Source organism: Scleropages formosus, chromosome 6 (genome assembly GCF_900964775.1).
Source record: "Scleropages formosus chromosome 6, fSclFor1.1, whole genome shotgun sequence".
Lineage (NCBI taxonomy): Eukaryota > Metazoa > Chordata > Actinopteri > Osteoglossiformes > Osteoglossidae > Scleropages > Scleropages formosus.
The window spans coordinates 4,258,837-4,284,958 of NC_041811.1; the positions used below are offsets into that span (position 1 = coordinate 4,258,837).

The 26,122-nt window shown below is 45.1% G+C and overlaps 1 protein-coding gene across 2 annotated transcripts in view; it reads right to left on the reverse strand.

Annotated features, from left to right (window-relative positions):
* The window catches only part of antxr1b (ANTXR cell adhesion molecule 1b), a 28,313-nt gene extending 11,437 nt beyond the window's left edge, over positions 1-16,876 (reverse strand). Inside the window, exons 1-10 of one of the 2 annotated variants that reach the window (XM_018734465.2) lie at positions 16,599-16,876; positions 11,697-11,768; positions 10,905-10,976; positions 10,470-10,551; positions 10,253-10,286; positions 10,043-10,122; positions 9,812-9,880; positions 9,524-9,604; positions 8,661-8,721; positions 8,003-8,101 (exon numbers count right to left, since the gene is read on the reverse strand). In XM_018734465.2, the coding sequence (XP_018589981.1) occupies positions 8,003-8,101; positions 8,661-8,721; positions 9,524-9,604; positions 9,812-9,880; positions 10,043-10,122; positions 10,253-10,286; positions 10,470-10,551; positions 10,905-10,976; positions 11,697-11,768; positions 16,599-16,762 (814 nt within the window). In that variant the 5' untranslated portion in view covers positions 16,763-16,876. The remainder of the gene's footprint in view (positions 1-8,002; positions 8,102-8,660; positions 8,722-9,523; positions 9,605-9,811; positions 9,881-10,042; positions 10,123-10,252; positions 10,287-10,469; positions 10,552-10,904; positions 10,977-11,696; positions 11,769-16,598) is intronic. The other variant, XM_018734466.2, reaches the window with a different exon arrangement.
* Positions 16,877-26,122: the final 9,246 nt, after the last annotated feature.

Genomic DNA, 26,122 nt, shown 5'->3' on the forward strand with positions numbered 1-26,122 from the left:
CAGTACAAAAATTTAAGTTTGATCTCCATGACAGTTCAAATGAATCCTGGAATGTTACCCTTTCTGAAACTTGTTACACAGTTCTGAATGAAAAACAGTTTGAGCTTGTGTTGTACTGTGTAAGTAAAATGTATTTTAAATTTATTTGTCTACTGTTGCAGTTACTGTGTTGCTGTGACCTGGTCTGTTGTTTATCAACGTTGTTGTTGCAGTAAATAAAGTTACATAGATAGGCAATAATAATAAAAGTAATAATAATGTTAAAATTATAAAAACATTCGGTCGAGTTGTTGCAGACCGGTCATGAGATCCATGTTGAGGAGACCACAGTGCTTGCACCTGCTCCCGGATACAGGAGCCGCGTAGTGAGAGAGGCAATCAAGATAGAGAAGCACCCCAACAATTTCAATCGGGAGGAAGGCTTCAAACTATCAAGTACTTGGACTACAACAACCCGACCGCCTCTCATTAAAACTCAGTTCAGCGAGCCATCCTGTAATACGAAAAACAGTGCAAAGGGAAAACACAGCAAGGGCACCATCTATTAGGACCACCCGCTACGACCTTCGACCCCATTCCCACCCATAAATACACCCACCCTCGTCAAACACTCCATTTCACATCTAACCTTTACAAGATGTGGCCGCACCCTGACGATGCTTCCAACAAGAGAAGAGAAACGTTGGAACCAATGTCCCACATGCCGCAGTTTAATCCAGAAGAACAAAACCCGGCACAAATTGTATTTTCTGTGAGATGTATGTCGCTTTGGAGAAAAGCATCTGCTAAATGAATAAATGTAAACGTAATGTTGCTGGAAGTTAATGCCATGCCCACGCCGCCAAGCTAACGTGGAATACCTGGGGCGCGGCACAGACTGACGTATGTAAGGCAGCGTCAAAGCAGGGACTGACGTGGAACCTTGTTCAGCCTCATTACTCGCGACCTCCTTACTATTGCTCGTCTCCTCCCTGATCCGAGTCCTTTCCCAGTCCCTTACTCCTACTCCCTAGTCCTAGTACCTCCTTATGATCTACGACCTCTTGCTTGTGTACAGTCTTTTGGATTACCTCTTCAATGACGTTTGCGCCTTGGAGACCTTTTGCCTGTTCTGCAATGAAGCCTTACGGATTTGCCCAAATAAAGCACTTATTTCGCTCCACACTTGGATCTGCCACTTCCTTCCGGAACCAGCCATGACAGAAAGTTCCGCCTTTACTAAGGAATCAGCGGAGCTGAACCGGCTACAGGCGGTGCTGAATTCCCGCAAAGCACACTTGGGAGATCTAGAACAGACACTCCACCACCTCGTATCCTCCTATAATGGGTTGGTAAGTGCACTGACTACACCAGGAGTGCTCGCGCCACATGTGTCAGTCTGCGCAACCGCTCCTGCGGTGCATGAACCACCGAACACAACACCTTCTTCCTTGCCGCAACCACACAGTCGCCACCTGCCCCCTCTGACCCGTTATGACGGGACCCCGGCGCGCTGTGCGTGTTTCATATTACAATATGAACTCGTTTTCTCTAGTTTGCCTCATGTTTACAGTACAGACTGGAGTCGAATCGCTTATCGCCTGCCACTTCTCATGGGTCGAACGCTGGATTGGGCTACTGCTGCATGGGACCACAACATGTTTTGCACCTATGAGGAGTTCAAGACCCGGTTCTCCGCCATGTTCGGGCTCCCGCACCAGGACGAACACACCAGTGAAAGGAAACTCACCCTTCGACAAGGTGACCGCGCTGCGTCTGAATATGTCATTGAATTGCGCACACTGGCTGAGCACAGTGGTTGGAGACGTTCTGAATTGTTGGCCTGTTTCCGTCGCGGTTTGAATCACTGTATCCGCAAAGAAATGGCATTCCGGGGAGAAAGGTGGACTCTGGACCAGTTCATAGAAACCACGGTCACCCTGGATAACCTGATCAGAACCCAGGAGCTCTGCCATAACCCTGCCCTGGAGCGCTTCTGTCCCGTCCAGGAGGAACTTGAGCCTATTCAGCTAGGGCATGGACGTCTGACCTCTGCTGAATGTGAACGTAGGCTACAAGGGCAGCTGTGCCTCTACTGCGGCGACCCAGAGTACCGCCATCTCCAGTGTCCCGTCTGCCCCAAGGATAAGGTTAGTGGGACTCTTGTCTGTAATCACCTCACTGTACCTATTGTCCTGTCCTGGGGTCTAGGAAAGGTGGAGGCCCATGCCTTGGTTGACTCAGGGGCGGCGGGATGCTTCATTGATTCTAGTTTTGTGAGGATCCACAACATCTTCATACAACAATGCAAAATGCACCTAAAGGTGAGTGCCCTCAATGGCCAGCCACTGGGGAGGGGATTTGTGGACTCCCAGACTAAACCAGTCTTGGTCTGTGGGGGTCTGTCGCCAGGAGACCTTGCAGTTTTTTTTGTTCACCTCACTTGATGTCCCGATAATTCTCGGTCTTCCATGGCTCTTCCTCCATGACCCAGTGTTTCACTGGAGCACCGGGGAGTTGGTGTCATGGGGAGCCCGGTGTGAAGGTACGTGTTTGCGGCTCCCATGCCGAGCCACTATGACAGAGTGCTCAGATTCAGCTCCGCAGGTGATCGTTCCTTCCGAATACCAAGACCTCACTGAGGTCTTCAGTAAGGAGCAGGCAGCCGAGCTACCACCACACCGCCCATGGGACTGTGCAATTGACCTCCTCCCAGGTACATCGCATATATCCTCTATCCCGACCCGAACAGCAAGCACTCCATCAATACATCTCAGAGGCTTTAGCCACTGGCCTCATACGCCCTTTTACGTTTCTTGCATTGGCTGGGTTCTTCTTTATAGAAAAGAAGGATGGTGGACTCCGCCCTTGAATAGATTACTGGGGATTACATCGCATCACTGTGAAATACCCACATCCCTTACCCCTGATCATGGTGGCTCTGGAGCACATACAACGTGCACAGTGGTTTACTAAGCTTGACCTCCGGAGTGCATACAACTTGATCCACATCTGTAAGGTGACAAGTGGAAGACTGCTTTCAGTACCACCCTGGGGCATTATGAGTATCGGATCATGCCCTTTGGACTAGCGAATGCCCCAAGAGTCTCCCAAATGTTCATAAAACATGTTCTTGGTGATCTGGTCAACAACGGGATCCTAGTGTACCTCAATGACATTCTTATTTACTCCTCCACCCTGGACCAGCACATCCACTCAGTTAGACGGGTGTTGCAGCATCTGCTCCATAACCACCTGTATGTCAAACTCGAAAAATGTGAGTTTCATAGAAAACAAATCTCATTCCTCGGTTTCATACTCAACCGAAATGGCATTTCTATGGATCCAGGGAAAGTTCAGACCATCCAGCAGTGGCCTCGCCCCTCCACAAAAAGGCTCTTCAACGATTCCTGGGTTTTGCGAATTTCTATCTTAGGTTAATCAGAAACTTCAGCTCGCTCACTGCTCCACTGACTGCCCTAACTCCTAATAAGGCTCCTCGTCTCCCATGGCCCCAAAGTGCCCAGAAGACTTTTGAGATCCTCAAGGACAAGTTCACAACCACCCCGATTCTGCATCAACCAGACCCAGAGTTACCTTTTATTGTGGAGGTAAATGCCTCAGAATCCGGTGTAGGCGCCATCCTCTCCCAGAGACAAGGTAAGCCAGCCAAAATGTATCCCTGTGCCTTTTTCTCCCGGAAATTGTCAGCCGCCGAAAGGAATTATGATATAGGAAACTGTGAGTTACTGGCAGTGAAATTAGCTCTTGAAGAATGGTTGCACTGGTAGGAAGGAGTAAAGCATTCCTTTTTGGTACTTACCAGCCATAAAAACCTGGAGTACCTGCAGTCAGCACACTGTTTAAATCCCCGGCAGGCCAGGTGGGCGCTCGTTTTCTCTCGCTTTAATTTCAGTGTCTTACAGGCCGGGACCAAAGAACACCAAGGTTGACGCCCTGTCTCATCTTCATGAGGAGAAGCAGAGTAACCCCGACCCTGAATTCATTCTACCCCGTACCTGCTTTGTGGCACCCATTCAGTGGGACTTCTCCCAAGACCTCATCCAAGCCCAAACTTCAGACCCAGAACCACCAGGTAAAACCACTGGGAAAATAGTACGTTCCCCCAGGCCTACGAACCACCTCCTCCAATGGGCCCACGACCACCCTGCCGTGGGCCACCCAGGGTTTGGAAAGAACGAGGCTCGAATACAGCAACAGTACTAGTGGCCGTCTCTCACGGAGGACGTTCAAGACTATGTCCAGGCGTGACCCAATCTAAAGCGTTGACTCAGAAACCTGCAGGACTCCTGGAACCATTACCCGTGCTGAACCACCCGTGGACACATATAGCCTTGGACTTCTTGGTGGACCTGCCTCCTTCCAATGGTAAGACCACAATCTTAACTGTCATAGACCGGTTTTCCAAGGCTTGTCACTTGATTCCCCTTCCAAAGCTCCCATTGGCCTTGGAAACCACTGTGCTTCTCTTCCACCACGTCTTCCACCTTGATGGATTACCTGAAGACATTGTATCCGACCCTAGTTCACCTCCCGTGTCTGGAAGGCCTTTTGGAAGAAACTCGGGATCTTCGTGAGTTTGACCTCGGGGTATCACCCTCAAGCCAACAGTCAAGTTGAAAGGCTCAAACAAGATATCGGCCGATTTCTACAAAGCTACTGCTTCGAGCGGCCACATCAGTGGGTCAGGTACCTTCCCTGGGCAGGATATGCTCACAACACACTAAACCCATACCTCCACAGGATGTTCCCTTTTTCAGTGTATTTTAGGGTACCAGCCTCCATTGTTCCCATGGCAACCTGGCTCTAGCAATGTACCGGCTGTGGACACCTGGTACCAGACCAGCAGGGAAGTATGGGTGGCCATTTGAGGTCCTCTCCTCAACAGGCAAACCAAGGACAAGCAATAAACACACCGCCGTAGGCGGCCGCTTTCTTTCACACCTGTACAACAGGTGTGGTTATCGACGTGGGGACTTCAGGGGCCGTAAATGTCTAAGAAGCTCAGCCCTAAGTACATCGGCCCGTTCAAGATCATCCGCTGGGTCACCCCGGTCTTGTACCGCTTGCAGCTGCCACAGCATTTGCACACTCACCTGACATTCCATGTATCCTTCCTAAAGCCCTTGGCCACTTATTTGCACCAACCCACACCGGTGGTGCCAGCTCCACTGCCCTTACAGGATGGGGGGCACTCCGGCTTATGCCATTCGGGCGCTCCTGGATTCCCGGCACCGCGGCGGGGTCCTTCAGTATTTAGTGGACTGGGAAGAGTACGGACCAGAAGAACGTTGTTGGGTGGCAGAGCGGGACACCTTTGACCCTGACCAAATCTCTGACTTTCACGGGGATCACCCGGACCAGCTCGTGCCCAGGCCTTGGGGCCGTCCTCCTGGCCACAGTCGAGCGTCAGGGGCCGATCCTGGAGGGGGGACACTGCCACACCCACGCTGCCACGCCAGCGCAGAACACCTGGGGCGCGGCACAGACTGACACATATAAGGCGGCGTCAAAGCAGGGACTGACGCAAAACCTTGTTCAGCCTCATTACTCGCAACCTCCTTGCTATTGCTCATTTCCTCCCTGATCCCTGAGTCCTTTCCCAGTCCCTTACTTCTACTCCTTAGTCCTAGTACTTCCTTATGATCTACGACCTCTTGCTTGTGTACCAACCTTGTCTTTTGGATTACCTCTTCAATGACGTTTGCACCTCGGAGACCTCTTGCCTGTCCTGCGACGAAGCCTCATGGATTTGCCCGAATAAAGCACTTATTTCACTCTACACTTGGGCCCACCCCTTCCTTCCAGAATCAGCCATGACAGTTAAAACATGAAGAAGTCTTACAAGTATACATACTGTATGTATAACCAGGAATTTTTCTGAATCTAACCTGCGCATAAATCAACGGAGATTTGCATTTCTTTCTTTTTCTTGGTTGCAGCTAAGTGGTAAAAGTGCCTTTGGATTCACAAAGCCATGTAATTATAAACAGACTCATGGTCCCAATTGTGTTTGAAAGAAGGAGCCACGATAGTATTCTTAGTTATGCAATGGTAGCTTCGAAGGGTAGGTTCTACGTAATTATGTGAAAATGCAGGGAAACACTGATGTGATGTGAAATTTAACCTGCTGCCTTATGCATACCATTGTTTGTCTTCTATGTTCTGCTCTACCAGTTTCAGACCAGATTATTGTTATATTTGATTCCATCTTAACAATTCTAAAAAAAAGATTCAGGACTGAAGGGGAACACTAAACCTCATTACCCTGAAAGAAAATTCTCTTTTGTGAGTATTTCCTCTGAAGAGTCACACACACACACATTTTCAGAACCGCTCGTCCCATACGGGGTCGCAGAGAACCGGAGCCTACCCGGCAACACAGGGCGTAAGGCCAGAGGTGGAGGGGACACACCCAGGACGGGATGCCAGTCCGTCGCAAGGCACCCCAAGCCGGACTCAAACCCCAGACCCACCGGAGAGCAGAACCGTGGTCCAACCCACTGCGCCACCGCACCCCCTCTGAAGAGTCAAATATCTGTAATTTTAAAAATGGTATTGCTTTTGTCATTGCTTTATGTACAGAGCTCAAATTCCAGTTTTTAATAAGTGCTGTCCCATGATGCCAAATGCCATCTGAGAGGACATAGAAATGTGCCCAAAACCCGAATATTAAATTCATATGACAACAATTATCACTATAATCCAAAGCAGCAGCAAAAGAATTTCAATCTTCTATCCATAAGGTTTAGATTTACCTGTGTTGAGTCCTTAAGTGAGTTTCCCCAGTTTTTTCTTGGCACTTTAGTTTAATAAAACTTTCTGCTAGAAGCCCCTCTGTCCTCAGATGTGTTTTACTTCTTTGGCTATATAAATCCAAGAATCAGCCACAGGGTGTTTAGCTGCCAAGGGTAGGGCGTAGGTCCCTTCCATAGAATAGGATAAGGTCCAAGTCAAGCACTGAGTACGTGCCAAGGAGTGTGTCCACCATTTATTTTGTGCATCCATTTATTTGATTGCTGTAAGTCTGCCAGTTTTTCACTGGAATTATAGAGCAAAGGTCTATTGGTTACTCAAGGAGATGGTTTACATCTACTAGTTAGACGTGCATGGTGTAGGATAGCTACTTATGGTTTGAAGACGCAGCCTTATTTAGTCAAGGTTAAGGTGTAGTTCTGCTGTGCCCATCATGAGGGTGTAGGCATTCAACTTAATCATAATGTGTCTGTAGATTACCGCTTACTGAGGGATAAAGGGCAGATGTTGTCCCTTGTATGGGTGTTATCCTTAGAAAGAAGGTGTAGGTGTACTGATTAGTTTAAAGGTGTTGGTTTCCCACTTATTCAGCGTGATGTTGAAGGTCTGCCACTTGTCTGGAAATAAAGTGTTGGTGTCTTTCTTATCCTGAATAAGGGTGTAGGTGTACTAATTACTTAGGGTGAAGTTTATGTGTACTGCTTAGACAGGATTAGGGCATAAATATACTACACTTAGCGTGAGAGTTTAGCTTTCCCATTAATTCTTGGTATAGGATCGACCAGTTGTTTACAGTGAGAGGTTAGATGTTCCCCTTAATTAGAGAAAGGGTGTATGTATTCCCCTTACTTGGAAAGAGGTTTTATATGCAGTAGTCACTTACATTTAGGGTGTACATCTACCACAGTCATTGTGAGAATAGTTTTCCTGTTTATTCAGAACGATGGTATAGTTTTCCTGTTATTTATGATGAGAGTATAGATGTTCTCCTTACTAAAGGAAAGACTATAGGTGTACTGCTTACTCAGGCAAAGGGTACAGGTGTTCTCCATACTTATAATGAGGGTGTACAGGTATTAGGTACTCAGGGTGAGGTTTCCTGTTTATTCAGAATAACAAAGATTTATCAGTTGCTTGTGATGAGAATGCAAATACTCTCCTTATTAAGGTGATGGGTGTAGGTATGCTACTTATTCATTTTGTGGGTATTACCTACTCAGGGTGAGGTTTGTGTAGTATTACTTACTCAAGGTGAGGGTGTCGTTTATGCGGAAGCTGCACAGCACTTTGTCTACGTTGCGAGAGTGCAGAAATCCATTTCCCCTGACGACCACTTGAAAAGACTCTTAGGTGAACAAGAAAAACACGGAAATTTTGTGTCACATGCAGGAGAATACTGCAAGCTCTGGGTACCAGGTGTAAAATAACAACCTGTCCGTGATGATGGTGTCCAGTCAAAAGGCTACAGGAAATACAGACTTCAGTTGTTTCTCAGCCATTACTATGCTACTTAAAGTCACAAACTGCACAGATAAATGGTTTACATCAAAGGCTAAAATAAAATTTACCTTCAAAAGAACTTCCACCTGTGCAATTCTTTAAATGTGTCAGGTAGCACTTTGATTTATAACTGCAGCATCCATAGACTATAAGGCATTCCATATTTTATTTTGGCAGACCTGATAGCAGAGTGAAAAGAAAAAATGTTATCTCCGCTAGTGGTGCATATTTGGCATGAAAAGACAAGACTAAAGTGGAGGATACTTGTGGACTATGTCATGAGGGTACCAAGCATATGACCATGTCTTGCCTACTATCAGCTAGATGTTTTGCAGCTAGAACTTCTTTTTGTTACCACTCAGAGCTTCAAAAAAATTAGGCAGTGTTCTAAAGGTGTAAATTACCTCCTGCACAGATACTAGATGGCTCAGCTGCCAAGATCTCGATGCAGGACCTCTTAAGGATCTGGTGAAAGGAGAGGAAGGTGTGTTGATAAAAGGAGGAGGTTGATGGAGGAAAATTGGTTTAGAAATATGGAAACTCCTCAACACCGCTGGTGATCATGCCCCTGACTCCAGATCTTGGTCCTGGCTACTAAGCTAACCTCTTAGTTCTGTGTTCTTAATCTTAAGCCACTGCAATGTCACAGCAACAAACTGCCAGACTTCAGCACAAAGCTGACCAAAAATGCCTTTGCTAATCCCAGGAGATCCAGCGCTTTATATGATTTATGTGGATATTTCCTTTCAGTCATTTTTCCTTAGTTTCTAGTGTTACGCTCGCTCTCTTTTCCACCTCACTCATTCCTTCTCTTTTTTTTCCCCTCTTCCTTTACTCCTGTCTAAGAGAGGAAATGATGTTGTAGATGGGCAATTTACTGGATTTTGTGAAAAGCTTTCACCACAGAACTCAGAAATCTCAAGATACTTAGTAAGGGCTAACCTACTGTAAGCTTTTATTCAAGGTCTTGCGTGAGATGATTCACCTGGTTAAGCAGAATCTTTGAACCAAAGCAACCTTTGAGGTCCTTTACTTTTACCCACTTTAAATGCCTGCATAATTTTATTGACAAAATTTGGGAAGTTAGGTGATTCAGGAAATTTTTGGAATTTGCATTGCTTCAGTCAAATTTGTCAGCCAAATAAAGAGTACAAGGGTGCAGAAGTGTAGCCACTCATGGGACGTTGGCTCAAAAGTCCAGTAATTCAACTTGTCGACCTTTCTGTAATCTTGTGGTGGAGCTGTCTTTGTCATTCAACTTTCATACCGAATTGATGACTCCTTGCAAGGCCTCAAAACCATCGTTCACTGGGAAGACATGGTCTTTACTGTCCGCAATTGTTGCCAACTGAGTGAAACCGAGAAATGACAGCTGTCAGGTGGTGATCACATGTGAGAGTTGCACCTTCCCATTTTCATTTCAATCCACTATTATTGCGCATATATATTTATATATACACATGTTGTACTTATGCAGTTTAAGTTTTACAGAAAATGCCCAAATCTTGCTATGAGGTATAGTTCTGAACAAAGCAGGCAGTGGTTCTAGACTCACCTGTGTTTCATTGAAGTCCTTAACTCCAACACAAAAGACCGAGGCCCCCAGACTGCGTGAGCGGCTGGCCTGCATGGTGTATGCCACCAACAAAGGACTTGCTTATGTTCAAATAAAGATGCAGTGACTTAATGTGGACTCATTATTTTTTGTTTGGAGTCCTTGAACTTGGCTCTGTGATGTTCTTTTGGCTTCCAGGTTGGCCCATAAAGTATTTGAGCCTTGTCTTACCTCCCTCTCAGCCAAGTCAAACTCATCTTCACGCAGCTCTCCGTCTGTAAGGGCAATGATGACGCTGGCCATGCGGTACCCTATCCAAATATACACACAGCCAACTAAACTTTCTCTACCAGACTAGCACAAGATCATTAATAAGGAATTGGAACTGCTTGAGCTTAACCTTTCCTGTTATACACAAGCTAAAAAAAGGCAATAGCTTACCATCTGCATTCCCATAGTAGATCTGCTCACTGGCCTGGAAGGGGACAAGAATGAATTTGAAACACAATATGTATCATCAAATGTGTTGAAATCATCAATACATGAGAGCAACCTCGCCTTGTAGGATTTGGGTTACTGTACTGCTGGTGACTGAGTCGCAATTGTGGCAGTGTCCTCAGAGACTTGAAGTCAGTTCCAGGTGCTGTTGGTGCCTCACCCTCTGGAAACCTTTATGCATGAAGGTGTCACCTCCTGGTAGTACCCTCTGCAACTCTTCCAGTCCAGCTCGAATTTTCTCCCTGTTCAAGCCAGCATGTGAAGGCGGCCATCAGATAGAAAAGAACAAGCAGATGGGCTTAAAGCAGTCTCATAACAGCTCGTTTCAATCCTCTGAATCATAAGCCTCAAGAAGCAACAGACACTAATTCCTACTGCAGAAACTTCTTACCAAATTTAGAAAAACGTCTTGTGTCTGCAAGACATATGCTGGTTTCATGAGCCCAAATAACTTTACTATATTGTGCTTTGCTCTCATTTTTCAAACTTTGTTTCCCAAGTCACTGTTGGGAATTTACAACAAAGTATCCATTTCAATTTCATACAGATACTGGAATGTGTGTGTTTGTGGTTGGGGGTATTGGGAAGCTCTCACCTGTCCTCTGTAAGTTTCATTAGAATTCGGCCTTGTGTAGAGAATACAATGAAGGACATCCGTAGCTGGGGACTGGAGGGAGAAAAGAATGGGATTTAATGGTCTCACTGGACTCCTTGGGCTCACAGTGGACTTTCTAAACTCCCTAAATTTACTAGACTCACAGGACTTATTGGACTCACAGCGCTGATGGGATTCAGTTGATTGACTAGACTCGTTGAAGTCACAGGATGGCAGGTGGTTACTAAGACCCTAATGGCCCCCTCATTAAGGTCTTCTCCCCTCTCCCTTTTTCTTGGCATCTTGAACTTTGGAAGCATAGCTTATGTCCATTTGGTGTCTTGGTCTTATCTCTGGTTTTCATGTAATTGCTGTGGCTGTTTTAAATTTTCCCGTTTCAATTTTAATGACAATTTCCCCAAACAATCTGTAGTGGACTGTACTGGTTCTACATGACGCAACTGTGTGTGAGTTTCATACACATGCATGTCCTAGAACTCATTCCAAGTTAGACAATATGGTACCCATTTGGCTACTGTATTGTGGTGAAAGAGTTGACAGAAGTGATATAACCTAAATGATATTATTAAAGTCAAGTATCACAAAATAGACACTTGTATTTTTCATGTTTACACTCATTCTGCCTCACTGCTTACATGATACATGTACACGCACAGTGAGCCTTTCATATAGAGATATACAGAATATATAGAGCATTAAAATACAGTAGTTGGTTTTATGACAATACTTAGGTCAGTTCCATCCAATGGCAATTCTATTCACAACTGTTACCTGATGAACTTATGTGCTAGGTGATCAACAAAGTAGTAAATTTCATTCCAGTGGTGCTGGACACTTCCAGACCTGAAAAGACAAAGTTCTGTTTAGCTTGGCTTATCTTGGACTGCATGCATCAGGTGTGTCAGGTCATTTCTTTCAATAGTATAACTTGAGGATGATGTGAAGAAACTATCTTCTTCCAAGACCCGTTCAGTTCTGTTGTGCAGCCAGTGGTGACAACAGGGTACTTTGGAGTCATTGAGCAATTTGATGATACTGGTGTAAACAAAGTGCATCAACTACAGACAGAGAACTTTAGACACAGATTGTAGACATAGAGCTTATGTGTCTGATACCACCATGTTGCTGGTTCATGTTTCTAAAGTAGCTGCCTATAAAAGTGACATTCAAATAACAAAAACATATATAATCATAACAGATGGTGTTGGGCTCATTTATGTAGTTTTCAGGGGATCGGGTGAAAAATTAGTCTTAAAGAGATAGGTTTGAGACCCTTCTTGAATGGCGGAAGCAATTCATCAGTGCTGGGAGACAGAGGGAGTTCATTCCACCACATTAGAGCCCAAACTGAGACAGACTTTCAGTTTTAGAGCCTTCGTGAGTAGAACTACCAAGCAGCCAGATGATGAAGTATGGACCCATCACTACTCTTGAAGATGCCTCTACAGTTGAATAACTACTGAAGCACGTCTAAAGCATTACTGAATGGCAGACAAAAATGCCTCATACAACTGTCCTCATATCTCCAAAAGCTGAAATACAGCTCATCTAAGGACACACAGCCACAGATAAATTAAAGCCACATGTTTATCCGGTCAGGGAAAGCATCACTGTGGAGGAGCTGGGCAGACAGCACCACGCTGCTGGAATCCATTAGCATTCCTGAAATTTAAAAGTGCTCTTTTCAGGTGGCTAATAAGAGACTCCTAAGAGACTCTTGAATGATAATGTATTTTTGTTAGAGCGAAGTATAGCATCTTTCTCCATCTCCTTCATCCTCAAACACATTTATCTACCCAGTTTTCCTAGTTTTTCTTCTGCCCTGTCCTTCTGTTTTTCTCCTCCATTTTTTCTCCAAACCTTGCTTCTGCATGCTCACTCCTCAACTTTAATATCCTTGCTTTTGTTTTTCCCTCTTTCTCCAAATCTCCTTCACTTGTTTTTGCTCCATAAACAATTTTCTCGTTCATTCTCTGCTTGAGTCTGCTCGTCCTCTATTTGCTCAGATGTACTCTCCCTATGCCAGATTTCAATAGTTGTGCTCGCTAGCTTGCAGTCCTTGTATGCTGTATTCATTTTTCATTGCTCACCCCTCCTTTCCCTCCAACCCTGTGCCTTTCTTTTCCATCGTTAGTGTGCTACATATACTGCCTGCATTGCCAAGCTTCAGAGGATCTGGAGCACCTGGCCCTAATGGTGAAAGGGTTCAGCAAAAAAAGACAAGGGACAGTGGACAGAGCTGGGATGCAATTATGCAAACCATGGTTGTGTGTGTCTGTATCTGTATCTGTTCATTGCATGAGTTTGCATGCATTGTGTATCGATCCCCTTAGCAGTGTTTTAAAGTCCAGCATTTTAACTACATCAATAAATATGCTTCTACCGTTGTGATGATGTGGATACCTCAAAATGAAGTTTGAATTTGTTTGAATCATATGAGGAGATTTAACTTAAGGATAGACAAAGATAAGGGAAGAATATTTTATTTTGCTTTTGAGATTCTTGAGGTAATCAATTCTATTGGAAGCTGCAAAATATTAAAGAAGCCCCCTTCCCCCCCCCCCCCGCTGACCACATGAACCAGAAAAATCCCTGACATCTCAGCAAATAAGCTAAATTTTATATAATCCAAATAGCTACCTCACATGTCCCCCATTGTCCAAAATAAGGATCCAATTTACAGTTCTAGGTATCACCAACAAACCCTAAGATACAAACATCTTCGCTTTTCTCTACCCTGAAATACAAACATGTCCCAGGTTCTGTTTATCACCCCGACTATTTTTATTACTCTATTTGTCAGGTAACTCTTTAAAAAATTTAAAGCTCTCAGCTTCTTTTGGATGCATTAGGTTTTGGTTGCAGGCAAGAGAAGCTCAGAGGAGTTTTTCCAACTGAGCACTATTAGAATGAGCCATACTGTTTGCATCCTCAGTCACTTTTCCATCAAACATTACTCCAAAGCATGACCCTGCTCACCATATCAAGCACTTACAGTTCCACATCTCATAACATGCGTCCCATCTAATATGTCTGGTATGCTGCATAATGTAGTAACAAATAGCAGCTCAGTCTTCTTTGCCTTAACTGGAGTGGTAAATGTTGCACCCCCCCCCCAAGCATTGTTCAAAGCCATGGGAATACTGATGGACACAACCATGCCTGTCAAAGAACTGTCCCAGGGGTACTGTTGTCATACCATCTGTGTAGCATCATAAATATGCAGTGCATTATGTAATATGTATTCTCCAAAACCACAGATGGCTACCTGCTGTCTTTGGAGGGATTAGCAAACAAATAAAGCAGCATGTGGTGAAACAGTACATTAATTTAACTTTTATTCTGCAATAACAGCAATAGACAAATGGCTACTCACAACAAATTAACAAATAATGATAATTACTGGACTGCTTTTTCACCACATTCCTTCCAGTATCTAAGGGAATTTAATGGACTTGGACAACCATGATAAATGCTGCAGTGAAACCAACAAAACAGATGAGATCATACAGATTGAACCATTCAGCCTTTCTCTTTTGTCCTCTTGGTCACCATCAGGATTTTGCATCACTTTAGAGGTCACACGTCGACTCGACACCACAGAAGTTTCAACACTCTGCCATAGCAGCCACTGGAGAATTCATTATTAATTTTGCACTGAGGCTGTCAGTGAGGGTCAGGGTGAGAAGTCGGGTTTTGGACCGGCCAGTGGACTCCCTTCTCAAGATGCAGATGAGGGCATCACCAAGTATTGGATTGCATCAGCCAGTTTAAGATACCAGGCACACTGGCCGACTCCACCTACCACCTGCAGGGATTTGCCAGCTGCAGGTGGCTGTTTGGCTCTCTTCCTACTTCTGATGCCTTTTTTGGGTTTGTATAAAGACCTTGCCAGTGCTGACTTACTGCAGACACCTCTGCTGACCTCCTACGTGAGAACTCATGATGCATGACTCCAAGGTGCCACAGCAGATGTTATCATGTTACTCTGGAGGCTTTGATGAAGTAAACATCCTATCTGAATCAGTTAAGTACTGCACAATTGGCACACAAAGCTGTTGCTTTGCAATTAAGAGAGTCACACGTTGGATGTGGGATCCACTGGGCCCCTGCAACCCCCTTCAGCAAAATTAGTAAAATAAGAATAAATAACATACCACAATTATTATCAAGACAGCAGTGTTACAGGCTGAGTGCGCTGCATTTCTAACTATGGTATCTTTTCTGTTATAATGAGCAACTTTCTTTGGGATTAATAAAATTGTCATGTAATGTAAGGAAGGAGGCGTGGTGGCACAGTGGGTTGGACCGGGTCCTGCTCTCCAGTGGGTCTGGGGTTCGAGTCCCGCTTGGGGTGCCTTGTGACAGACTGGCATCCTGCCCTGGGTGTATCCCCTCCCCCTCCTGCTTTATGCCCTGGGCTGCTGGGTAGGTTCCAGTTCCCCACAACCCTGTATGGGACAAGGGGTTCAGAAAATATGTGTGTGTGTAATGCACCACACATGCACTGGCTGAAGCCGCTTGTCCTGAGCAAGGTCGCAATGAGCTGGAGCCTAACCTGGCAACATAGGGCTGGAGGGGACACACCCACGACGGAACGCCAGTCTGTTGCAAGGCACCCCAAGTGGGACTGGAACCCCAGACCCACCAGAGAGCAGGACCCAGCCAAGCCCACTGCACCCCTCTCATGTCATGTAATGTACTCATAATCTATAGCAGACCAGTATTTATACACAAATTGTAATGATTCACATTCTCCCTAAAGCTCTAAATTCAGTATATGCAGCTCACTGTGATGTGTCAGATTTAAATGAGAGAGACAGTTTGGAGAACCACTGGTAACCATTTTATAACACACACACACACACACACACACACACACACACACACACACACACACACACACATTTTCAGAACCGCTTGTCCCTTACAGGGTCACGGGGAACCGGAGCCTACCCAGCAACACACAGGGCGTAAGGCCAGAGGGGGAAGGGGACACACCCAGGACGGGACGCCAGTCCACCGCAAGCGGGACTTGAACCCCAGACCCACTAGAGAATAGGACTGCGGTCCAACCCACTGCGCCACCGCACCCCCCTGCCATTTTATAACAGTAAGAATAATTCATATCATCTGTAATGCAGTATGCAGCTGTGAGTTTCATGCCTTAGCACACATTGTCTGAATTTTCATATTTGGGGACATGTATGCAAGCTTTATCTGTAGAGCCTAAATTCATATGTGGGAAATTACATGATATCTTTCCACTGTCCACCAACACTTATTTTCTGGAAAGTTTAATCTGGGAGATTCAGAGAAGTTTCTATCATAGCACAGCTGGAAAAATTAGATAGATCACTGTAGAGTACTGTACAACCAGTGTTGACCTACACTTCAGCTCCACAGCTGCACCTGACCCACCTGCATGATATACATCTACCTCCCATACTGTCACTGCAAAACTACTGGACCCATCTGGGGCAGATGCTGCTGGAAGAAGCGTGAGACCTCGACCTCCTCAACAGAAACTGCAACAACTATAAACTCCAAATGCTGCTTTAAATCAAAATATCTGACTCACTAGTAAATAAACATATCTGGGCCCAGTATGACCTGCAAGTTCTCCCTATCAGACCCTGCTCTGTCTCTCTGGAAGCAAAGCAAGACACTCACTTGTCCAGAACGAAGTACAGGTCAAATCCCCCGTAGCAGGAAGGCCCAGGCTCGGCGGGGTCCTGACTCTGTCCGGCAACCCCCATGACCCCAGTGCTGAGGATCACCAGCACAGTCCACAGCTTCAGCAGGAGCCAGGGCACCCTGCTCCACTGGGCACCCATGGTCCCAAATGCCAATCACCAGGAGGAGTCAGCAAATGCGAGACCTTTCCGCAGAAGTCCCACACAAAAACTTGACAAAGAAACACCTCTCTTCTCCTTCACTCCAGGGAGACCATCTCTCTTGTATCTTCTCTCTGTTTCAGTCCATTTCTGTGAACTAAAAGGGAGCAGACAGAGCAGCAGACAGACAGACCAGGTCAGGTCTCGGGTCAGTGGTTTTCCAACAGTGAGAGACAGTCTGGAGAGGTTCAGGAAACACGGATCAGAGATAGACCTTATACTCCAAGCTTGCACACATGCAACAGACATGTATATGCATCCATGCTCATACATCTCACCCTCTCTGCAGAGTTTTTGTATTTTTCTTCTGGTGGCCAAAGTAGAGACCAGCAGTTAAAGCTGCAAGACCCAGAATACCACAGTGAAGAATTCTTTCCACAACTTTTCTGCCTCTCTTTTGTTCTTTTCTTATTGGTTCACTAATACAGTTCTCAAATCACCTTGGCAAAGGGTGTTTGGAATACCAGCCTCTTTGCCTGCAGTGCCTCCTGGTGGTGAAAATGACCTTGGACCCTGGTTCAAAGACCTCTCTGTCACAGTATTATTTTACTTGAGGTGTTTGCATGCTCTATTACACTGATTTACCCATACATAAGCTGAATAATTTTTAACAAAGAAAATCAGGGTAAGTATGCTTGCCTTTCACATAACAGGGTCCCATTACATGAAAAACTGCTTCAATGGCTTATAAAAATATGTTTGCATTTACCCTTTTGTCATAGAACACGTTGATTATTTCAATTCAATTTATTTTTATAGAGCTCTTCTCACACAGTGACACAGAGCGCTTTAACACAGGCATAAGGCAAGAAAAACAAATACATCAAACAAAGAAGACAGTTGACTAATGGCTACTATAATAAAGTACTTTTATAGAGCTTGAAGTATGCCTACTGGCCACTGGGTTAAGGAATAAGAACTCCCAACTGAAAGTTGAGGGAGAAAAAACCTCTGAGGGTCCACAGGCCAGTGGTTGCCCACCCCTCCTGGGCATTCTAGGTTAAGTAACAATTGTAAGCCAGTTTAACAAGTAATAATGATATTGTTGCTAAATGGTATCTTGGATCCCCAAACGCAGACCCAATACAAGTTTAGTATAATTTTCTCATTAAATGGTCATCAGCAAGTAATTTATCCAGTACAACAGCTTGTATTAAACAGCACCAGAGACACATATTTGTCTCAAAGGTTTTTGAGATTCAGTGGTCTCAGTCTGGCTGTTTTCCTTCTATTTATTACCAAGATGGCATTTCTTCGAGGCAATGCACTGTATATACTTCCTACTTATCACAATGACAGTCTCAAGCAATCACAACACTTGTTCAGGTAAATATATCACAGCTGAAACACCAGATGCAATACTGTATAACAGAGTAAATTACTGTATGGATTTTAACACTGGAAGCTGCTTTGGAGAAAGTAACTTCCAATGTTAAAATCCAAACAGTAATTTGCTCTGTTATACAGTTGGGCACATTTTTACTGTGATAGTTCAGGGTAAATATCTTGAACAAGGGAAGGGGGCACTCAAACCAGCATCTTTCCATTGGAAAGTAAAGACTAACCAACAAACCACTGTCTGCCATTTCTAAATAATTTTCAACAAGCTGTATTGAGAAAGGCTTTTTGTTATGATGCCACCATGATGTCCTGACCACATCACCTCTAAAGCTTCTAAAACCGACTTGCCAAACTTCTATTACTATCTTCACATAGGCGTGGTTTTTTATTTCAGTATTTGTATTCAGTATTAGTATTATACAGTATATACACAACTAAATACAAATAAATAAAGCTGTTGATCCCATTTTTATTTACGTATTTTCTATTCTTTTTTATTTACTTACTTCTATGTCTTTTTATTTATATAAAGATTCTTACAAGTCATGATTATCTATAAGAGATGAGGCAGGAGACAAGAGGTGCAGTTACTCGTTGACAAGGGCTTTTATTTGCCCTTAGAGCTGGCAGGAGGAAGGGGGTGGAAAAGGGGGACCAGGAAACAGGTAGGATGAGGTTTCGTGTGGGTTGGGGGGCTGGGAGAGTCGGGTCAGGACGCGGGCATCGTCTCTGGGATTGGGTTTGAGCTCAGGTCGTCTGTCTCATTCTCCACCTCAATCTCTTCTTTCTACTGCTGGGTACCGGGGAAGAAATAGGGAGTGTAATCAGCACCAGCTGTGGCTGGTTTGCCACCGTCTCCGCCCCCTCTCCGGGCCACCTTGGCGTGCTACAACACTCTACACAAGTCTTCGTTCATGCCATGGTGACATTTTCCCAGGATTATTGCACCACCCTCCTAACTAGTCTTCTGGCTAATGCTATCAAAGCTCTATGACTCACCCAGAATTCCGCAGCATGTCCGTTTGGCCTGACAAAACATTTCTGTGTTTCTTTCCTCATCTCTCAAATGAAATTCAATACTTTGGTTATAGTGTACAATACTGTCAAAGGAGCAGCACCATAACACTGACAGGATCTAATTATTCCCTACATCACAGCAAGAGTGCTGCACTCCACCTCCTGCCAATTGGTGGTCCTATTCACAAGGCATGCAAAGCTGAATGTCTATAAATTCTTGGTTTTGTACCTGATGTGGTGGAATAATCCCCCCATCCCTCAGAGCAGCTGAATCCCTCTTAGTATTGAATAAGGATCTCAAGCCCATTTCTTTGAGAACTGCCACCAATAAAATATTCACATTAATGTAGTGCCACCCTCCATTTCACCTAATTATGAGGGTGTGCCCTGGGTTCTATTCCAACTAAATGTATAACCCAACTCGTATATCAATAACAAAACAAATTTATTAAATTCTTCAAACCCCATAAAACCCAAAGGAATATTCAAAAAAAAAAGTTATTGTCCCATACACACAATACTAACCCCAAAACCCCATCATCAGATAACGAATGCAAACAACCAAACATGACATGTCATATGAAAACACAAACTTCTTCACACGTACCACTTCAATATCTTTACAAACAACGAATAACTTCGGTGCTACACACTTCGACACACAACAGACTAGAAGTTTCCTACAGAGCCTTCTTTTCTTGTTTGCACACAATATAAATAATACATATTTATATTAAATATGCCTCGAATACTCCGGAGTAGAGTTTGCCCAACCAGTCCATATGTGTTTTGTGGACCTGGAGAAGGCATTCGACCGTGTCCCTCATGGCATCCTATGGGGGGTACTCCGGGATTATGGGGTTCGGTGCTCGTTGTTACGGGCTGTTCGTTCCCTGTATGACCGGAGCAGGAGCTTGGTTTGCATTGCCGGCAGTACGTCAGACCTGTTCCCGGTGCATGTTGGACTTCGCCAGGGCTGCCCTTTGTCACCGATTCTGTTCATTATCTTCATGGACAGAATTTCTAGGCGCAGCCAGGGAACGGAGGGTGTCTGTTTTGGTGGCCGCGAGATCTCGTCTCTGCTTTTTGCGGACGATGTGGTCCTGTTGGCTTCATCAGTTCAAGACTTGCAGCGTGCACTGGGGAGGTTTGCAGCCGAGTGCGAAGCGGCGGGGATGAGAATCAGCACCTCCAAATCCAAGGCCATGGTTCTCAGTCGGAAAAAGGTGGATTGCCCCCTCCGGGTTAGGGGGGAGTTGCTCCCTCAAGTGGAGGAGTTCAAGTATCTCGGGGTCTTGTTCACGAGTGAGGGAAAAATGGAGCGGCAGGTTGACAGACGGATCGGTGCGGCGTCCGCAGTAATGCGGTCATTGTACCGGTCTGTTGTGGTGAAGAGGGAGCTGAGTCGTAAGGCGAAGCTCTCAATTTACCGGTCGATCTATGTTCCTACCCTCACCTATGGCCATGAACTCTGGATCATGACCGAAAGAATGAGATCGCGGATACAAGCGGCAGAAATGAGTTTCCTCCACAGAGTGGCTGGGCGCACCCTTAGGGATAGGGTGAGGAGCTCGGAGTAGAGCCGCTGCTCCTCCGCATCGAGAGGAGCCAGTTGAGGTGGCTCGGGCATCTGTTCCGGATGCCTCCTGGACGCCTCCCTGGGGAGGTGTTCCGGGCTTGTCCCACTGGGAGGAGGCCTCGGGGCAGACCCAGGACATGTTGGAGAGACTATGTCTCCCGGCTGGCCTGGGAACGCCTTGGGGTTCCCCCAGAGGAACTGGAGGAGGTGTGCGGGGAGAGGGAAGTCTGGAGGACTCTGCTCGGACTGCTGCCCCTGCGACACGGCCCCGGATAAAAGCGGAGGAAGATGGATGGATGGATGGATACTCCGGAGTATTTCTAACACACGTGACGTAAAAACACCCTCGTTGGCGTTGCAGGCCTAGACGCAGCTTGTGTGCGTTGAGACCCAAAAAATTATGGGTCACTTCACTCTTGCGAGCAAAAGGGGGAAAAAAAACCGCAGTTTACCTTATCCACTGTCCACTCGCGTTCGGGGGCAGGTGAAAACTCCAGCGATGCCCGAGCCGAGGAACTTCACGCGTTACCGGTAACACAAAGCGGTATCCGTATGGTTCTCCTCAGTCCTCCTCCGTCACCGGCGTAGGTAGCAGTTCGACGAGACGGGCTGAAAACTCGTCGTTTAATGTCTCACAGAACCACAAAGACACTCTGGAAACTTAAACTCACCCATACAAAATCCACACGAAATGATACTTTCTCTTTGGTTACTCTTCCAGCAACCAAAAAAATATCACCTCCTCACACTCTGAAGCGCTCTCTCGAACACCTCCTTTTCCCTCTGGACCCTTCTAGAAAAGTCTAGAAACTTTTCCCATTCATTCCATCCCTCTGTTCTCTCGTTGGTTCGGCGCCAAACCAAACCCCAATCAATTCACAATACGTGCAAACTGGCATAACGTGTAGGTTGCACCTGTTCCAAAAAGTGTGATATGGCTTCAACCAAACTATATCAAATTTATGAAACTTTATTTAAATTTTCAAAACTGAACACACAAACTAGTAGCACTACAGGGCTACATTAATATACTCAAAAAAAGCTTTTGCCATTTATTTTGCCAAAATATTCTTGTGAGCGAGTGACAGCTGGTTCTGACAATCAATCAAGAGCAGCAGGCTATGCTGGGTATTGTTTAAACTCTGTGTCAGCTGGTATTCCTGATGTGGAAGTGCGGCTGTACAGCGTTATACCTGACCCCCAGTCCCCTCCGCGATCGCCTGAATTTTGTTTTAATCGTTGGTGTGCAATGATTGAGAGACACCCAGAGAGGACTCTAAATCACCCCCTCTCACATTTTGTGGACACTGTCACTTCCCATAAAGGGCCACTGGATGTCCCATATCTGTCAGACTTTGCAGACACTAATTGGTTAGTAGATTTAATATAATTTCTCCAGAGTTAGAGTAACTGTACCAACCACTTGCACTCTCTGAAATGAGAATAGTGTGGATCACAGTGTGAAGAAACAATGAGTTGTGCAGTTGTTACAGTGTTCTCACTGAGCTGATCTTCATCACACTGTATGTGTTCCATCCTCCTCTGAGCCCCAAGCTGAGGGGTGGCTGCAGCCCATAATAAAACCACTGAATATGGATTTTTTTTTACTGTGTGAATTAATTATTGCATGTCTTACTCTCAAGGTGCGCATCACTTGTTATTTTTAACCTGAAAATACCTTGAACTCAGCCAATCTGCTGACGTGTGTCATGGGTGGCTCCAGAAGAAAGTGGCAGACCCAAGTGAAGAGTGAAAGTCATGGTTTATTAAGAGAAATCCAAGAGGCATGGTCACAGGACAGGCAATCGGTCTTTGAGGAGCAAACATCATAACAAGGACAATCCAAAAGGCAAGGTCAGTAAACAGGCAAGCAGCTGATGATCATAAAGAGTTACACGGACTGAAGAGTAAGGGCACAGGATAGGACTAAGGAAGGAGTGGCACAATGACAAGGCAGTCACAAACAATAAGGCTGAACAAGGTTCCACATCAGCTCCTGCTCTGACGCTGCCTTTTATCCCCCAGTCTGCGCTGCACCCCAGGTGTTCCGCGTTGGCTTGGCGGTGTGAGCATGGCAATGTGGAGTGATGAGAAGCAGCCAACCAGATCCAGTGCTATTTTTGCCACCGATGTGAGTCACAGACAATAAGGGATGAGACGGGTGGGTCAGTGGCTGATCAGTGTGGGGAGGATGAGCAGTGGTGGATCTGGTTTCCTCTCTGTATTCCATGATTCCAGCCACAGCAGGCAAAGAGAGCAGGTGGATAAATCCAAAGAACATGGAATTTTGAAAATATGAAAAATGTGTGTGTAATACTGGCACCAGATAATTGTGAGCTCCCCCTGTGCCTCAGAGCCACATCTCTTTCAGAGCCACTTCTCTCCTGATCTTGACAGCTACATAATGAAGGAATGGATGAAGTCCAACACTGCTGATTATGATTTTCTGTGTATTTGCTATTAAATCATAAATGTCACTTCTATAAGCTGCTTCTGGAAGGATGTTGTAGCACGCCGAGGCCGCCTGGGGAGGGGGCGGAGACAGGGGCAAAGCAGCCACAGCTAGGGCTGATTTCATCCCCTATTTCTTCCCCTGTGCCCAGCACAGCAGTAGGGGAAAGAGACAGATGACAACATCGAAGCCCGCATCCCGACTGCCTCACTCTCCCAGCCTCCCCGACCAGCACGAAACTGCTCCCTACCTGCTCCCCTTTCCCATATCCTTCCTTCTCTGCTGTCTAGGCAAATAAAAGCCCACAGCAACGGGCAACTGTATCTCCTCCTGTTTCCTGCCTCATCTCTTACAGGTGTGAACTAGCAGCATGATGGTATCAAGCACACAAGCTGTGTGTCCATAATATATCTGCGAAAGTAACTGTGTGTTACGTCTCCATCAACCAGCACATTAGCGACACCTGCTGTTCCCTGATGAAACAGAAGATGAAAAGGAACGCCGAGGAGGAGACAATGCGGAACCTTGTTCAGCGACTTCTTGCAGTCCTGACTGTGTTACTTGTAATGCCTTTCTGCCCTGGCCTTTGCTTGTTTATTCTTTGATCACGATTCTCGCCTTGCCCTGTGGATCTTGTTTGCCGATCGCCCGACCTTCGCCTGTCCCCGACTCCTCTCTTGGATTACGTCTGTCTGTTATAATAAACATTGCTTTGAGGAACTCTGCACTTGATTCAGTCTGTCATTGAGTGGAACGATACTGTGAATGAGCCCCAGCTCAGTCGTGTCCCTTTGGCAGAGGGTCTTTGGTGCCACTTAGCTGACTGTTGCCCATGCAGTGAGTATAGCACCACAGTGTAGCTTCTAAAACCCACACACATACACACTCTACAATAACAGTGTGACTCATTACATAGCGCAGCACAGTTCCCGAATACTGTATGTCCTGCCATTCTTTTCTGTCCTAACCTCCATCCTGTTGTCAGCACAGCAAAGAGCAGCTTTAATTTAAAATCTCTTTTTCAGGAATTCTGAACTTTCCTCTCACAGTTTTTGTTTCTGTCCAAAGTCTTTTGGCCAAAGCTTTCACCTCTTAGAGCTGTGGTAACATAACTCAGGCATCTTAATAACCAGTCTGTTTGACCTGCTGTCAACTTGTTCTCTGTGCTGGGTTCAGCTAGCGTGCCTTGCACTGCACTGTCTCTGCAAGAATAATAATAATATACTGTGCCCGTGTGTGTGTGGTAGGTATTCATATAAAGTATACACACACACACACACACATTTTCAGAACCGCTTGTCCCATACGGGGTCACGGGGGAACCGGAGCCTACCCGGTAACACAGGGCGTAAGGCCGGAGGGGGAGGAGACACACCCAGGACGGGACGCCAGTCCGTCACAAGGCACCCCAAGCGGGACTCGAACCCCAGACCCACCGGACAGCAGGACCGTGGTCCAACCCACTGCGCCACCGCACCCCCCTTCATATAAAGTATATTACTGTATAATTGTCAATGGACATTTTGGATAGAATTCCTTCATCAGCTGTTATAAGTGATGGCAGAGTTTTTTTAAAGGCTGGTGTTTAAAAAAAGGGGGGGGGGGGGGGAAGCTTTTACAAGGGTTTTAAAATATCAGTACTGTTCTGCTCTTGAGCTGAAGACAAGTTCGCTTTAATTTTTACGTTTTTCCATAGTGCCTATACCTGCCATAGACAATGATTACAAAAATTTATCCTGTCATGTCTAGAAGACATTATTAGTTCTTTTTTGGGGTTTGTAACGTTTTCGTTTGTCGATAAAGTTCGTTCAAAATTGAGCACATCACTTCCTGTTTTCTGAGCGCATCACTTCCGGTTGTCAGACCAGGAAAAGCAAGAAAACCACATGGCCAGAAGCACAAGGATCTGATTGCATCCACAGCTAAGGACTGAGAAATCAGTGTCGTAAGTGACTGGAATTTATTATTTAGAGTTTAAAGATAGGATATTAAGAATTATTTTATAAAAATATTGAATAATTTACGTTCTAAGAATTTTTTTACAAACGAACATGTACATGTAAGCTGTATGGTTATGTTAATGTTTGCCAGATGTATATAATGTTTTGTTATGTAAAATAATGATACAGACTATTTTTGTAAATTGATTTTCTTTAATTTTTTTTGTATTTTGGTTATAGTTTTCACTCCATGTCTTGGTGAAGGAGTCATCAGTAAAGTCTCAAAAAATACGACGACGACTCGTCTCTATCTTGAATGGAGTTTAGCTTGGTGTTTAGTCTGCGGTTGTTACACCTTGACGAGAACACTAGATATCCCATTATATATTATAACTAACCTTTATGTCACTCCTTAGCCCAGTATGATTTGTAACATTTGACAATCGGCTTTGTAATGATTTATCCATTTGCACAGCTGGGATTTTTTCACTGTAGTACTTCAGTGTACCTTTCTCAGGAGTACTGCAACAAGGGGTCAAGGGTTTGAACCAACAACCTTCAGATTACAAGGGAACAGCTCTAACCACTACCCACCTGGTGGGGGTACTGAAGGGGTGTAAGTACTTGGGATGACGACTGTTCATTCTAAACCCCTTATAGTGGAAATAAATTAAAAATTAATGGCAAAATCTGAAATGGAAATGTTTAAGGAAGAACACCTTTATGTTTGTCCAGTGCAGGGCTGCTAATTTTTTAGTAAAGTAATGCAGTGAAACATCCCACACTGATGAATCGTTCTCGATCAGTGACACATCACTTCTGCATTTTAATTTCATCGAGTTACACATTGTTACACATATTAATAAAGGGCACTGAGACACTGCAATAGCGCAACTCTCTGATAAGTTTCCCCTCTTACCAAAGTTTCTTTAACAGTTTCAATAATGTCTCCAGTGTATTGGTGGAGGATT